Raw genomic sequence first — 16460 nt, 5'->3', positions numbered from 1 at the left:
GTTTCAATACGGACAAGTGCAGGGTGCTGCACTTGGGCAGTAGTAACCAGCAGCACACTTATAAGATGGGAAACTCCCTTTTTGAGGGCACGGAGGCAGAAAGGGATCTTGGAGTCATCATTGACTCCAAGATGAACATGGGCCGACAGTGCGAGGTCATGGTTGGCAGGGCTAACCAGACCTTATCGTGCATCAACAGGTGCATCTTAAGTAGGGCCAAGGAGGTGATCCTCCCCCTCTACATGACACTGGTCAGGCCACAGCTGGAGTACTGAGCCCAGTTCCGGGCACCCCACATCAAGAGGGATGTGGACAACATTGAGAGGGTCCAGAGGAGGGCCACCTGCATGATCCGGGGACAGCAGGGCAGACCCTACAATGAGAGGCTACGGGACCTGAACCTGTTCAGCCTTCACAAGAGAAGGCTGAGGGGGAGCTTGTGACCGTCTATAAACTCACTAGGGGGGACCAAAAGGGTTTGGGGGGGACCTTGTTTCCCCTAGCGCCCCTCAGGATAACAAGGAATAATGGCCACAAGTTGTTGGAGAGTAGGTTCAGATTAGACATCCATAAGAACTACTTCACAGTTAGGGTGGCTAGGATCTGGAACCAACTTCCAAGGGAAGTGGTGCTGGCTCCTATCCTGGGGGTCTTTAAGAAGCGGCTCGATGCCTACCTGGCTGGGGTCATTTGAGCCCAGTTTTCCTCCTGCCCAGGCAGGAGGTCAGACTTGAAGATCTACAAGGTCCCTTCCGACCCTACTTCTATGATTCTATGAACTACAGACAAGGAAGCAGAAATTGTTAAAGGAGGCAGTAAGAGGACTTCAAGTGAAAGAAGAACTGAAAGATATAAAGCAACAGACTGAAGAATGGCTCAAAAGGAAAGTGAATGAGAAAGTCTTTCTGACCAGAGCACGTTAGGTGGAGAAGGGGTAAGTATTTTTTGGTAAAATTGAGGAAAAGAAGGAAGGAACTGAAAGCAGAGATAACTGAAGAAGGAATCAGGTGAAAAGAGAGGGCAAAGGTGTTGGACATGGCAGTAGAGTTGTATAAGAAGCTGTAGAGAAGAACAGTGGATGGAAGAAAAATAAAGGTGTTTCTTGAGGGGATAAAGGAAGGATTGGAGGATGAAAAGACATAAAAATTGGAGAAGTATGAAAGAGATGAAGGACTGCTTAAAAACCTGCAAGAGATGGAAGGCACTGGGAAGAGATGAACTTCTGACAGAATTCTATGAAAAATGTTGGCAATGGCTGGGAACAGATATAATAGAGACATACAGGAAAACAGCAGAGGGTGAGGAGACAAGGGAGGATTTTGCAGAATGTATGTTATAATTTTGATATTCAAGAAGGGAAAGGCAGATGTATTAGACACCTGGAGTCCAATAACCCTTTTAAAGGTAAATGATGGCAAAAGTCTTGGCCAAAAGAATGTGTGATTGTTTACTAGATGTGATACAAACATGTGCCATTCCTGAGAGAAGGATTTCCCAGATCTTATGGTTAATGAGAGATGTCATATCAGATATGTGAGAGAAGAAAAGAAACACATTGGGTGCATCTGTGGTTTAGGGTGGAATAAACTAATTTACTCTGCAGCAGTGCATGTGCTATAGTTGGCTGGGGTACCAGGGTGCTTTAGTGTGGGGGGCTGTCTGCTGGCTAGCCCCATGCTGAAGTACCCTTGTGCCCAACCAGACCCTCTACAGCATGTTGAGCTGTGGGGAGCAGCCCTGGGTTGGCAGGCTGACCCCTTGGGCCCCTTGACAACTGGGTCTGCTCTGACCCAGCTCAATATGCTACAGTCCAGGCAAACATTCAAATGGCAATACATTCCAGAGTTTATTGCTCTGGAGTTTATTACTTCACTTTAATTGCACATATAGATGCACACAATAATAATGAATTTAGCCCTCGAAAAAAGCTTATGATTGGCTCAATAATTTTTTCTAATACTTTCATGTTTGAAGTATTGCAGGGGATGGGGTTTCCAGTAAAGATGATAAGATGGGTTAAAGTGTTATACAGTAAAGTCAAGTACTGGTGAATGCTGACTTGAACAAAGCATGCCCCATACAAACAGGGGTGAGACAGGGATACCCATTGTCCCCCTATCTTTTTGTGTGTGTGATGCAGCCATTGGTACAGAGAATTCTTGATGATAAGTTGATAAGCAGTGTGAAGATACCAAAAGGAGGAGAAGCTAAATGTACATTATATATGGATGATGTGAACCTAGTGGCTCAGGTCAATGTATCAGTTGAGAGGGTATTGAAGCATACTAAGGACTACAGTGAAGGGGTCAGTGGCAAAATTAAATAATATGAAAAGTACATTGATGGGTGTGAAGAATTGGGAAAATTTGAAGAAGTTTGGGCTGTGGATGGTAGAAATGTAATCAAGAATCTCAAGGGACACTGAAGGGAAAGGAAAAAGGGAAAAAAAAGTCATGGGAAAAGTTAGAGGTCAGAGTGAGGCAGATCTTGGGATTGTGATGAATTGTGATTTTGGGATTGTGATCTTGGGGAGTGATAGAGTTTTATCTTTCAAGGGCAAAGTGGCTGCGGTGAAAACTTGGTGCTGTTGCCTATCATCCTTTACATGGTGTATCCACCACCACAGCAGCAGATCAGGAGGGTACAGAGGCAGATATGTGGCGGGGTGTGGTGGGGCGGAGTTTGGGCAGGGATAAAGGAGAAAGGGTAACCAGTTTACACAACTATACACAGCTAGGGAATTAGGAGGTTGGGGAATGCCAGATTTGAAAAACTTTGTGTACATTTACTTTATAAGTATGTTCTGTAAACAGGCAACAGAGCGGGTGGGGAAGACTGCATGTTTCTGCCATTACTTGGCAGGAAGAAAATGAAGAAGATGGGGCATGTACAGGGGAGAATGGAAAAAGTTGTGGGCATAACAGCCACTGACATGAAGATGGAGAGTTTCTAAGGGTAAATAAACTAGAGGAAGTGGGATTGGAATGCTTGAAATACTGCAAGAAGGTGATTAATATGATAAGAAAGAAAGACATGATAAAAATAGTTGGACATTTGATGGAAGGACAGATGGCAAATGTGTGGAATGAAGTGACAGATAATAGTTTGAAAGGAGAACATATGGATGATGGATATCATATGGATAATGATATGGAATATTCTTCCTGTGAGGGGCATTCGGCATAAATGGTGTTTGGTAAGACCAGCAGCATGTCTGAGAGAGGAATGTGGGGAGGAAGAATGTATATAACATATATTTTGAGACTGTCCTTTTTTGCAAGGGGTATGGGAGGAGTTGGATCATTTTTTGACGGTGATTGATATGAACTGTGACTTAACATATGAAATAGTGTTGTATGGCATAATGCCCAAAGGACTGGAAACACAGAGACTGAAAACCAGACTACTTTGTCTGACAGTAGAGATATGTAAGGTGAGAAACCTACTGTTGGTCAAGGGACTGGCTTTCACTGAATAGAATGTTTGGAGTTGGCAATATATGAATTGAAATACTATGTTGATTAAGATGTGGATGAGATGGGAAAGGAGAAGGCAGAGAAGAGATGGAGGAAAGAAGAATGGTGGTGTTTCTTCCAAAAGGACTGATGGACAGAATGAAAGTTATTGCTTTCTCCTGGTTTGGGATTGGTTTGTGAAAAGTTAGTGTGTTAATGGTGGTAAGGTGTGCATTAAGAACAAAGTATTTTTGTAGGGGAGGTTATGTTTTGTATTAATGTAGTTTCTTTTAGTTGTTTCATAATAATAATAATAATAATAATAATAATAATAAACATTCCCATTAGTATATTTGCCCAATATGGGTCGTGCGTTTTATAGTTATGCTCAGTGTTGGTTGCATCTAATCAACTTCAGAGTTAGTTTTCATAACTAAGCACATGCTGATTTTTGACATCTTTCTTGAAGTGCACAAAACTAGTCACAGTACTCTAGGTGATGCTTCACCAGTGCCATATATATTAAAAGGATCACTCCCCTTGTTTTTCAAATGATGCTTCTATTAATATGGCCCAATATGCTTTGGCCCTCTTTTTTTTTAGATATCTAGATATCTATATATTAGTGATGTTTCATTTTAATCATGGAAAAATGCAGATTTGGGGTTCCTTTTTTTTAATCCAAAAACTGGGGATTTTTTTATAAATCAGAGAAAACCAGGATCCCTGATATCTCACAGCCCTGCATCACCTGCATCACATTGCATCCTCATACTGGGTCTGTGGTCTACCAAAACTCTCAAGTCCTTATCCACACAGCTGCCATCCAGCCAGGTGTCACCCATTTCATATTTATGTTTTTGATTATTCCTCCTGAGGTGTAGCATCTTACATTTGTCCACATTGAACTTCATCCTTTTAGCTTTAGCCAAACTTTCCAATCTTTCAAGATCTTTCTGTATTGTGCTTACATCCTCTAACATGTTTGCAATCCTTCCCAGTTTCGTGTTGCTCACAAACTTGCTCAAAATGCTTTCTATGCCACTATCCAAATCATTAATGACATTGAACAGCACCAAGCCCAACATAGACCACAGTCAGTCTCCACTTGAAACCCCTTGCCATTTTGAAATGGACCTGTTAATAATTATGCTTTGTTCATGGCTATTGAGCCAGTTGTCTCTGCACATTGTAGTAGTGTTATCCACTCCACATTTCTCCAATTTGTTTATGAGAAGGTCATGTTGGACCTTGTCAAAAGCCTTGCTGATGTCCAGATGCACTTACAGCATTCTCTTCATCCAGCCAAGTACCTACTTTGTCAAAGAAGGAGATCAGGTTTGTTTAACATGATTCATTTTTTATAAATCCATGCTGGCTGCTTGTGATCAGCTTTTCCTTCTCCAGATGCTTGGAAATGATTTTCCTTAGGATATGCTCCAGTAACTTCACAGGTACTGAGGTGAATCTAACTGTTCTGCATTTCCCCAAGGTCAAGAGGAGAAGCTCTTCTTACCAGGACCTGATAGCTGTGTGCCCTAAGCCCTGCAGTGGGGGAGAGAGAAGTGCTGCATGGATGAAGTATCTCCCCTGTGGGGCACATCCATAGCCCTATGTCCTTAACTCTGTGTGTGGGGCTGCAAGCAAAAGCTTTAAAATGCCACATGGGGAAGAGGTTCCCCCATGCACTACTTGAGAACTTTAGACCATGGAGGAGGGACCCCCCTGAACACCCTGCAACTGATACAGACTGGCCATCCTGACCCCTGGCATTGCTAGATCCCTCTGACACCTCTCAACAGAAGCTGTTCTGTTTTGGTACAGGACAGGGTAGGTCCATCAGATACCTCCACCAGATCTTCCCCCTCCTCCTGCTATGGACTTGCCTGAACCGAATTCCACCAGGACCAGAAACCCCAGACCCATTCCCCACTCATAGATGTAGCCCAGCCCAACCTGGATCCCCAGACCTACCACCATCTAGCCCATAAGCATCCAACCAATGAGCACTCAAGCTGGCAGCGCCCTGGTAGCACCTAACTCTCTAGCATTCAGGAACCACCCAACCCAGCAGCATCCAACCTGGCTGCCAGTCAATCAGCTATGACCTGTGCCCTCAGCTGCTATTACCTATTTCCATACAGACAGGAGAGCTTGCAAAGCTGGCTCAGATACATGCCCTGGGGCTTCCTGGCTGGGTGCTGTCAAGAGGGCAGGCTCTCTGAAAGTTATGTAGCCAGGTCACTGAACATTAGCACATGGCAGAAGGTATGATGTTGAAGGATATTCAACATGGTTTCATTGCGGGCAGGTTATATCTGACCAACCTCTTCTTCTATGATCAAGTAACAAACCGCATAGATGTGGGAAATGTTGTTTATGTCACATACTTGGCTTTTAAACAGGCCTTAGATATGGTCTCCCATGATGCTCTTATAAAGAAACCAGGGGATTGTGGGCTGGCGTAGTCCATGACCAGGTGAGCTGGGAACTGACTAAGGGGCCAAACCCAGAAAGTGTTAGTGGATGGGTCTGTATCATTTTGTGGGGAGGTGGCCAGTGGTGTCCCAAAGGGTTTGGTTCTTGGCCTTGTGTTGTTAAACATCTTTATCAGTGATTTAGATGAGCTTGTGGAAAGAACACTGGCTAAATTTGTGGACAATACTAAGTTATGGGGGAAAGAGGTCACGCTAGGGCAGGGGTTTTTAACCTTTTTTAATAAGTGTACCCCCAGCGGCCCCCTTTTTAATAAGTGTACTATGGGGTGGGAGGGTTGAGAGCAGAGCAGGGGCCGTGGCAAGTGGCTGGATGTGGGGGGACAGGGGGGACCAGCTAGACGCGGAGTGTGTGGGGGGTGGCAAATGGTCAGACACAGTGCAGGGACATGGCGAATAGCAGAGCAGCAGCAGTGCAGTGTCTGTGTGGCCTTGCTCTCACCCCACCCCAGCCCTGCTCCTGTGAGACAGTGGCATGGGGTGGCAGCACTCCATCTCCACCCACCCCCACGTACCTCCTGGAACTTTTGAAAGTACCCCCAGGGATATGCATTCCCCTGGTTGACAGCCCCTGTGCTAGGGGATAGGATGTGAATCCAAGCAGACCTGGACAACCTGGAAAGGTGGCCAGAGTCGAACTTGATGCATTTCAATAAGGATAAATGCTAAGTGCTTCATCTGGGGAGAAGTAACCGGCAACATGAATATAGGTTAGGAGGAGATGTCCTGGTCAGCACAATGGCTGAAAGGGACCTCAGGGTTATGATTAATCACAGGATGAACATCAGCCACCAGTGCAATGCTGTAGTCAACAGAGCTAATAGCATACTGGGAAACATTAGCCAATATGTTGCAAGCAGGTCTAAGAAAGTGATACTTCCTCTCTACTTCGTGTTGGTGAGATCTGAGTTGGAGTACTGTGTTCAGTTCTGGGCACTGCACTTCCAAAGAGACATGGAGAAATTTGAAAGGGTCCAGAGAAGGGCCACAAGAATGATTATGTGCCTGGAGGACAAACCTTGTGAGGAAAGACTAAGGGATCTGGGACTGTTCAACCTGGGTAAGAGAAGAATGAGGTGGGGGGACAGGACTTGGTGGACATCTATAAGTATTTAATGGGTGAATATCAGGAATTGGGAGAAAAAAACTGTTCACTAGGGTGCCCCATGGGAGGACAAGGAACAATGGCCATAAACTGTTAGAGGATGGTTTCAAGTTGGATGTAAGGAAGAACTTCTTTACAGTAAAGGTGACTAGAATCTGGAACAGGAAGTCTTCAAGAGGAGACTGGACAGACACCTTGATCTCAGCAGTATTCATTCCCAGAGCAGGGGGGGTTGGACTCGATGAACTTTCAATGTCCTTTTAGCCCTTAATTTCTATGATTTTATGGTTCTACCAGTAAGATTTCAAACTGCTCAAGCTAAACTGCTTAACTTGCACCAGTTAATTTGAACAATTATTCATACTCTCTGACTAATCTTTATGTTGTGTAATGAGTGTCTTTAGTTTCTGTTCTTTATCACCTGAGGCAGCTTCTCAAATTGCAATTTTTCTCATGTGTTGTTTGTTATTCTGCTTTATCTACATAGTATTAGGAAGCTTAGGACTTATAATAAAGATGGTTCCCCTGTTCTTTGTGTGATCTCTCTGGGAAGAAAACCTCAGAGATGCACAAAATTGGCAACAAGGATGGAATCTTGGTGAGTAGAAATCCTTCTAATACTTCAGTCAAAAGAGCAAAAAAAAAATCTTGCTATGATCTGTTCTGTAATTGAGAAGAGCTGAGGCTCTTTTCCTCCCACATGTTGGCCTGTGCAGGCTACCTTCAGCCACATTGAAGAATTTGATGTGGCCAGTCTGTCTACCTGAGACACTTACACTGAGCAGCTAGACTTCTATCTGGAAGCTAATAAGATTACTGATGATAACTATAAATGTGCAGTGCTACTGCATCATTGGCTCAAATACTTTTGAGATCATTCACTTACTTGTATCCCAGCCTAAACCTCATAACAAGTCATAGTACAAGATTCTCAAATTGCTAAAAAATCATTGTGCACCTACCCGCTCTGAAACCATTCATAAGTTACATTTCAACCAATGAAATGAATTGCCAGAGGGAGCAATTGCAGCACATATAGCAGGTTTGCATCAAGTGTCTGAGAAATATAATTTCCACACCAGTTTTGAGTCTCTTCTTAGGGATCATCTTGTGCATTGAGTTTGGGACAAAGCCCTACAATGCAGACTTCTTGAAAGCAGAACTTAACATTTGCTATAGATCAAGAAAAAGCCATTAGAAATTAAACTGATTGCTCCATTTAAGGGAAATCTGAGCACTGTCAGCAAAACTGGTGTCAACTAAATTTACCAGATGCATTCAAGGCAATAATCTCTAAGGAAGTCACCACCCACGCACAATAATAGCATTCCTTCTTTCCAAGGAGTCTACTATAGTGTATGGTGAAATCACAGGTGCAATGCATACTCATTCCATGATACTGATCTTCACCATTGCTAGGGCAAGGGTCACATTGAACATGTGTGTCATCAGAAGTCCAAGACATCTATGAAGAAGGCAACCACATGGAGTGAACCTCCTATTACTGCTAATACTGTTGCTAATTTAAATGAAATTCAAGTATATGATTTTTCCCCTAATATCTACACTACCACATGTGTTAGTAATGTGGAAACACCAACCTAAGAGAAGATCTACACAAAAGCGATTTTCCACGGTGCTCTGAGTTTACTGTAATTTCAGAAGAGACATACAATTCACCATGGCCCAGAAATCATCCACCTATTGAACCATGGGAAGCCAAGCATATAGATTATGACAAACAAATAATAGGTTTGAAGGGTGCGTGTTATGTCAATGTTCACTATGTACAGGACTGAGGGGTCATCTACCTAATAACTGTCAAGGGTTGGAGAGAAAGCTTACTAGGAGGAAAATGATTTGAGCCTTTGGGTATCAAATTAACAGGAGTGCATAGCCTCACAATAGCCTCTTTACAAGATGTCCTTAGGGGTCTCAATGAAGTCTTCAATGTGCAGCTTGATGCCTATAAAGGCCAGCCTGTGATGTTTATGCTGGATCTGACTGTGGCTCCAATTTAAACGAGGCCTCATTATGCTGTTTTCACCCTTCATCCAAAAATTGTTGCAGAGATTGATTGACTTCTGGAACAAGATGTACTAGAAGCAAATTTAAATTCAAGATGGGCCACTCCCACTGTATCCATCAAGAAGCCAAACAATGACATTCAATTATTTGCTAACTATAACTGTATCACTAATATGGCTCTATAGAAACACCCATACCAGATTCCAGCAGTAAATCAGTTCCTTGCCACTCTTGCTAGAAGGAAGTTTTTTTGCTAAACTTGACTTAGCACAAGCATATCAAAACTTTGCTGTGGAATGATCAAACCACTGAAGCACAGGCAAACATCACTTGTTAGAACCTTCCTAATGGAGTACCTACAATTTGGAGTAAGTATTACATCAGGATTTTTCCAAAATCTTATGGATGGCTGACTTGCATGTCCTAAGGGAGTCATGTCATATGTTGATGATGTTTTCATCAGAGTAGGGTCCACACCAGGATTAGTTGTCTGAGCACAAGAAATTCTTTGCCGCAAATCCAAAGCTGGCCTACAATTCAAGAAAGAAAGGTATGCTTTTGAAATAACCAGCACTTAGTTACTGGGGTTCTGAGTTGGTGCAAGTGAAATTCACCCTGTGAATGCAAAGGTAGAAATTATTCATAAGGCCCCAACAACTAAGAACAAGCAGGAACCACAAGTGTTCCTTAACACTGTTTGATTTCTAAAATTTGGCTTCATTTCTATCATTATTTCCTAAAAGACAAAGCTATAGTTGCTGAGCCTTTGCATCATCTGTTGGATAAGGATATCACATTGAAGTGGACTGAGCTGCATGACTTCCAGGTCTGCAAAGTGATTGTCTGACAGCATTATCCTCTCCTTGATTTGTATTTTTCTACTCTCCAAAGTTCTGATGATTGACTTCTCTTCTGATGCTCCTCTCTAGAAAGATGACATTACTCAAATGACTGCTAAGGAATCGGTGTTAGCTTAAGTAATAAACTGTGTATGGTGCGATTCTGCAAAGGTTGCAGATGAATGAAGAAATTTGTTACACATCAATGTGAACTTCCTGTCCTTAAGGGATACTACCTATGTGGTAACCAAGTAGTCATTCCTAATTCAGACTGAACACAAATTCTCAGTGTTCTTCACACAGGATGTCCAGAAATTATTTACATGAAAGGACTTGCCAGAAGTTCTGTTTGCTCGCCAAAGACATGCAGACATGGAACAAACAGTAAAGAGATGTGAAACCATGCCAAGCCTCAGGCCATGCACTAGCTAAGGCTCCAGACCATCCATGGGAAGTGACCAGGACACCATGGTTTCATCTCCATATAGATTTTGCTGACCCTTTCCAAAGCCAGATATTCTTTATTGTCATTAATTCTCTCAATATGGCTGGAAGTTGTTTCAGTTGCATCAGTGACTTCATGCACTGTAATCCAAGTTTTATGGTATCATTTCACAACCTATGGTCTTCCAGATAGTATTGTGTCCAACAATGTTATTTAATTCACTTCTGAAGAATTTAAGAAGTTTATGGGGGAATATCTTATCCATCACATCATATCTGCACCATTCCACCCATCCTTAAAAGGCCAAACCAAGGGGATGGTCCAAACAATTAAAGATGCATTGAAGTGAATCATAGATGGTGATTGAAACCAAAAATTAGCTAATTTCTTACTATAGCAGCATATAACTCCAGACAGTGCTACAGGCTGCAGCCCTTCAAAACTACTCATGAACTGCCAGCTGAAAACTTGTTTCTTTTGGGTCCTCCCAGATACAGTAGCCAAATACCAGATGAGGCAGTTCTCCAAGAAATAGGATGTTTCACCTGTAATAAATAACCTTTGAACCAGGTGAGCCTATGTACAGCCAAACCTATGTGACTGGGCTGTAGCGGGTGCCTGCATCTGTCCTTGGAGCTATGAGACCAGTATCATATAAAGCCCAGACTTCAGGTAGACAGACATTTTTCAAGCATATTGACCAGATGTGGGGTTGAGTCTCAGACAATGTGACCTCTGCAACACCAGAATATACTACACTTCTAGTGGAACCAGTTCTGAGAAGTCCATCATCTGCTGTTCAAGACCCATGGAATCATGGAAAGATAGACTTGGAAGGGACATCAGGAGTTCATTTAGCCCAATCCCCTGCTCAAAGCAAGACCATCCTCAACCCTGTCATCCCAGCCAAATCTTTGCTTATTCAGGTCTTAAAACATTTCTAAGGATGGAGATTCCACATGCTCTCTGAGTAGCCTGTTCCAGTGCTTTACTACCCTCCTCAGCAGAAAGTTTTTCTAATATCTAACCTAACCTTCCCTTGCTGCAGACTACTCTAAAAAAGTCAGAGGAGGCTACTACAGTGAAAAGTCTATTACCCCTGGAGTTCACCACAAGAGATAGATTTCTGCCTGGCTCAAATAATTACAGGACTACATTTTCTAGAGTGGAGGGATGTTACGTATTAAGTGTCTGTATATATTTTCTGCATTCTGTCAGCAGAGTGTGCTGCCTGAACTGCATTGCTCCTGTGTTGCTGTTTGTTGTTCTGATTTACCTATATACCATATTTACTTGAATATAATGAGCCCCCCCCCCCCCCCCCATTGGCATGGGGGGAAGCCCCCCCCAATTGGCATGGGGGGAAGCCCCTCATCTTATAATTGCATATAAGGAAGTATCACTAACTACATTGTCTATCATAAACTTCTGCCAAAACAGCATGTGCTCAGTAATTAAAACCAACTATGAAGTTGATTAAATGTCACCAACACTGAATATGACTGTAAGACAAATAGGGAAAACATGCTGATAGAAACCTACTAGAAGAATAGGTTAGTGCAGCCTATCTAAACAAGACATATGGAAATGTCCATTAAGCACAGTTCTCCTCACTGACAACTCTTTTCAAGTCATGGTAAGTCTTATATTGTATACAGTTCACCCAGTAACCCTCTGTCACCCCTGTCTCTCATCCTGATTTGTGTGGCCTCATTCTCTATTGGGAGCGGGGGTGGAGTTGGACAAGGTTGTTCTGGACCTCATCTACATATACATTTTTGGAGGAGTCCAGAATTGGTGATAAGAACATCCAAGTTCCAGTCATGAGTAGGAGGCTAATTAGCACATGGGGGGTGTTGGTGGGTGTGTGGGGGGGGGGGGCATTGTGTCTGGAGTACATGAGAGAAGAACTAAGGTTTAACACATTAAATGGTAGATATCTACCAACTTATTATTTGCTCATAATTTTGGGCAAATAGTAATTCACAGAACTGTGTTTCCTAAAGTACATAGATTTGTCAAGTACCTGCATTAGGAGACTTGAGGCTTTATTAGATTCAAGTTCAGATTTATGTAAGAGTAATTGGTTTTAGATGAGAAGGTCAGGAGTAAATCTTATCAAACATTAGTGTTGCTCCATGGAAGTGTGCTTTTTATACAGCATCTTAATTCTGTGTAGCAACTTGCTAAAGATTAGAAGATTAGTAATGCTTTATTATGTAATGTGAAAATGTGAAATGATGAACAATGGATTAGAACAATGGTGCTAATGATAATAGTATTCTAGTAGAACCATTAATATGATGTTCTCAAATTACTTTATTAATATTTTTTTTTTCAGCATCAAAATACCATCATGAAATAGGGAGCTATTATCATCTTTGTGCTACTATTTGTCCATTTTGGAGATGCATAAATTGTGGCACAGAAAACATAAGTGGCTTACCCAGGGTCACAGATAATTAATGGGAGACCCAGAAATAGCCCATGAGAATGCTGATTTCTGGTTCCCTGCTTTGAGCACTGGTAAATGCTCTGCATAATTTTAGGATAACTTTGAATGGGATGACTATGTGGCATATGATATTCAGTCTGCATTGTTCAATATTCTCTTTTAACACCATTAGAAACCTGAGAGGAATGTGTATAGCAAGATATAACACTACTCCAAGATTAAATGTATAATATATTTTCATATCTATTATACTAAATTTCATTAACATACTTCCTTTTTAAGTTATCTGGCCCTTTTATCCTTTAGTCATGGCCAAAATGAAAAAAAAAGAAAAAGCTGAGTATAAAATCTAGGTGGACATTATCAGTATGTGCTAAGCACATGCCCCGGACAATGTAGCTCCTTCCATCTTCAAAGCTAATTTTCAAATGATTCAGAGTTAACCATGTGGCACATTTACCATGTGGCAGAAAATCAAAAATAAAAGTATGTCACAGTTTCACAAAAAAATGTCCTATCTTTGTGAAAATCAAGTTCCATAAAGAAAATCTTAGGCAGGTAGAAATGTGAGAGGTGCTATACATTTTAACGATTAGGCAATAAACCTAGAAAAGGATAAATGCTTGAACCAAAGAACTAATGTTTTAGGGAAGAGAATTTGGATTTGTACAAGTTGCCTCTTTGGATGGCTGCCATCTTGATTTTCTAATTTAACTAGTTTTGTTTTTGCTTTTGGGGTGCAATCCTGTTGTACTGACAACAGTGGGAGCAGAATCAGACCCCAAAATGAGAAACAACGTATCTAATCAGTGCGCATGATAGATTCAAGAGAGCTTTGAAAACAACACTTGTGACTTTATATATTTACCTTTCCAAACTCTTCAAACTTCTTAGTCCATAGAGGATTAAATTGATACTTTACTCCTGACATTCACTGTATATAAACAGATGTTTCTGAGTAATGTCTAAGAGTACCCTTTTCTTTTCTCTTCACAGTAAATCTAATTTTGCAAAGCATTTAAGCATGATCATAAATATCAGTCATCTCAACTGATATAAATCACAGTATTTAAAATCACATGCAAAAGTGAACTCAATTTAATGTCTCCCCTTGCTTATTTTTTTATTTCTTCCATACAAAGTATCATAAAAATATACTCAGATTTTTTGTTCTTTTTTTGGGACACATTCATTTTTAGTTTGTGGTGATCTGGGAAAACCTTGTCCATTTCAGGTGTGGTAACCCTTTCCTATGGATTTCATAAGTCCAGAGAAGAAAGTAGACATAGGGAATAAAGGGAATAGCTGTAACATTCTGTGAATATTTTCTCTTGCATCACTTGCTTTGTGGAAAGACAGTAGGAATAGTGGGAAGAATAGTGCGATAAATCACAGAAACAGTTCTACTCTAGAAACCTACTTGCCACTGGGAAAGAGAGTGCTCTGGGAAACATCATCACCATATTTTTGAGGCTTCACCCTTCTCTGAACTTTTAAAATATGAATAATCAGGAAAATAATAACTATTTTAAAATCAATCTGGAAGTGGCTGCCATGAACTTTCCATCATTTTTCAGGTTTTCAGTAGGTCTTTTTTCTTTTGTTTTTACAAATGGGAGATAGATCATCCATAGCCCTCTGTGCCCACACAAAGGAAATAAGAGGGTATGGATTGGACTTTTGCCATCTTCTGCAGGCTACCTAAACCAGAGATACAGCATGGAAGTAGAGGCAGGCTTCACAAAACCATTACTTTTCCCACCCGTGTAGGTGGAGGATAAGAGGAAAGACTAAATGGAGTCTTGACTCTGCCCACACAGCATGCCGGCTTAATGACATATGTTGCACCCTGCTGAAATCTGGCACAGTTTACTTTCTCCCAGGGCAGTGGGAAGATATGGACACAAATTGTGATTCTCACAGTTACAATCTGCTTCCCAAGCTGTTCTTGTGGCAGAGTAGCTTGATCGGGGCACATGGGACGAAGTAAAGAAAGTATATTTATAGAGCACTGATTTTTTTTCTGATGTTATCTTTTATACAGATCATGTTGTATGTGAAGAGGAGTTCAAATATGCTATGTTAGCTTTAAATTGCATATGCCCAGCTACTTCCACACTGATCACTCTGCTTGTTCATACTTCTAGAGGACAGTAAGTATAACTTCTTTAGAATACGACCAAGGTTCTTTGAAATACAATGGAACAATCTACCCAAAAGATACATAACTCCTCAGCCCCAATACATTCAATGTTCCCTATCTTTATTGTGTTACGGCTGTGAGGAAATATCAAGATGTTTTCCACAATATTCCATTTAACCTACCATTTTCCTATTTTTATTATTTTGTGCAAAAGGAAATCATCAAGGAATTTGCTCAAAATGCATTATATTTTCAAGGGGGGAAACATTAGCAATTTAAAAATAAAAATATGCGTGTCACAAAATTAACAGGAAATGTGAAAAAGATTTATTTTCATCTTAGTAAATGTCATCATATCCATACAGCCCTACTTAAAAATACAAAGATCTGTAAGCAATTACACTTTTGTAAAATCAGCACTTCTTGTACACCTGTTCACTGTGTTTAATGGCACTTTTCATGAGGCAGGCTGGGAAGTTTCTAATTCTAATACTTACATGTTCAGAAAGGAAGCGGAGAAATATATGGTGGATAACAGTGGATGTGTTGAACATAACTACAATGCCCGGTGGGAGGCAATGCAGAAATGCCCTCCCTCAGTGAATGATAAAATGCCAGTGAGAACTCTTGGAGTCAGCCAGCTCAACCTATACTTTTCTAAAGAGATCTCGATTTTCTGCGTCCAGGGTAGTCATCAAGTCATGTTGCAAAGGTACTAATCACCTGCAACTCCTACTGCAGGCAATGTAAGCTTGAGGGTTTAATCTCTTCTGAAAATCAGGCCCTATCCCAAAATAAGTAACTGCTTTCTAAAACTGAGCCCACTGACACTAGCCAGCAAATTGATTCTCAAGTTCAGGAAATGAAGGAAATTGCTGTCATGCTGGGAAACCTATAGCATCTGTTATCTACTGAACAACTCCTGGCTAATGCAAGAGGCAGGGATGTAGTTCCATCAATACCACAGTGCAAAGGTAATGGTGCCTCTGTGAAGGTTTTGCACTCTGTGTACAAGTATGCCCACTATTTTAAGTCCTTACATGAGAACCAAGTAGATGTTATCCATTAAGTTCCTACCCTTCCTGTGTGGCTCTGAGAGACAGATCACCAGCTACTGTAAATGTTTAACTCCAATGATTTCAGCAGAGAAATAATTACTTAAATCAGCAAGATTTAGTCCTAGCTGTCTAAATGAAAGTAACTTTCACTTATAATACATGGACTAGGGTTTTCAAAATATTTAAGAAAAGGCATGGGCTTCCACTGCCACTGAATGCCAATGAGAGCTGGTTATCTACCCATATTATGCTCCTTTGAAAATATCACTCCAGGTGCATAAGCCTCCAGCAAATGAAGGTGTATAAAAAATCCAGTGTAAATTATTTTAATAGTTAATTTTTAATATTAAGAAGTCCTGAAAAATGGTGCTACAAGGAAGAAATGTTAGAAAGTAAATATCAAAACATAGGAAGTTGAAAGTATTACTATATATTTA

General features: G+C 41.1%; 1 protein-coding gene across 3 annotated transcripts in view; it reads left to right on the top strand.

Moving 5' to 3' along the window:
• The window catches only part of KCNT2 (potassium sodium-activated channel subfamily T member 2), a 371828-nt gene that overhangs the window by 248270 nt on the left and 107098 nt on the right, over positions 1–16460 (top strand). For all 3 annotated transcript variants that reach the window (XM_025200221.1, XM_025200220.1, XM_025200219.1), the window contains exon 14: positions 14867–14975. In XM_025200221.1, coding sequence (XP_025056006.1) covers positions 14867–14975 — 109 coding nt within the window. The remainder of the gene's footprint in view (positions 1–14866; positions 14976–16460) is intronic.

The sequence above is a fragment of the Alligator sinensis genome, unplaced genomic scaffold (assembly GCF_000455745.1).
Source record: "Alligator sinensis unplaced genomic scaffold, ASM45574v1 scaffold56_1, whole genome shotgun sequence".
Taxonomy (NCBI): Eukaryota; Metazoa; Chordata; order Crocodylia; family Alligatoridae; genus Alligator; species Alligator sinensis.
Note: the sequence above shows the minus strand (reverse complement) of the source record. Positions and strands in the feature narration are given on the sequence as shown.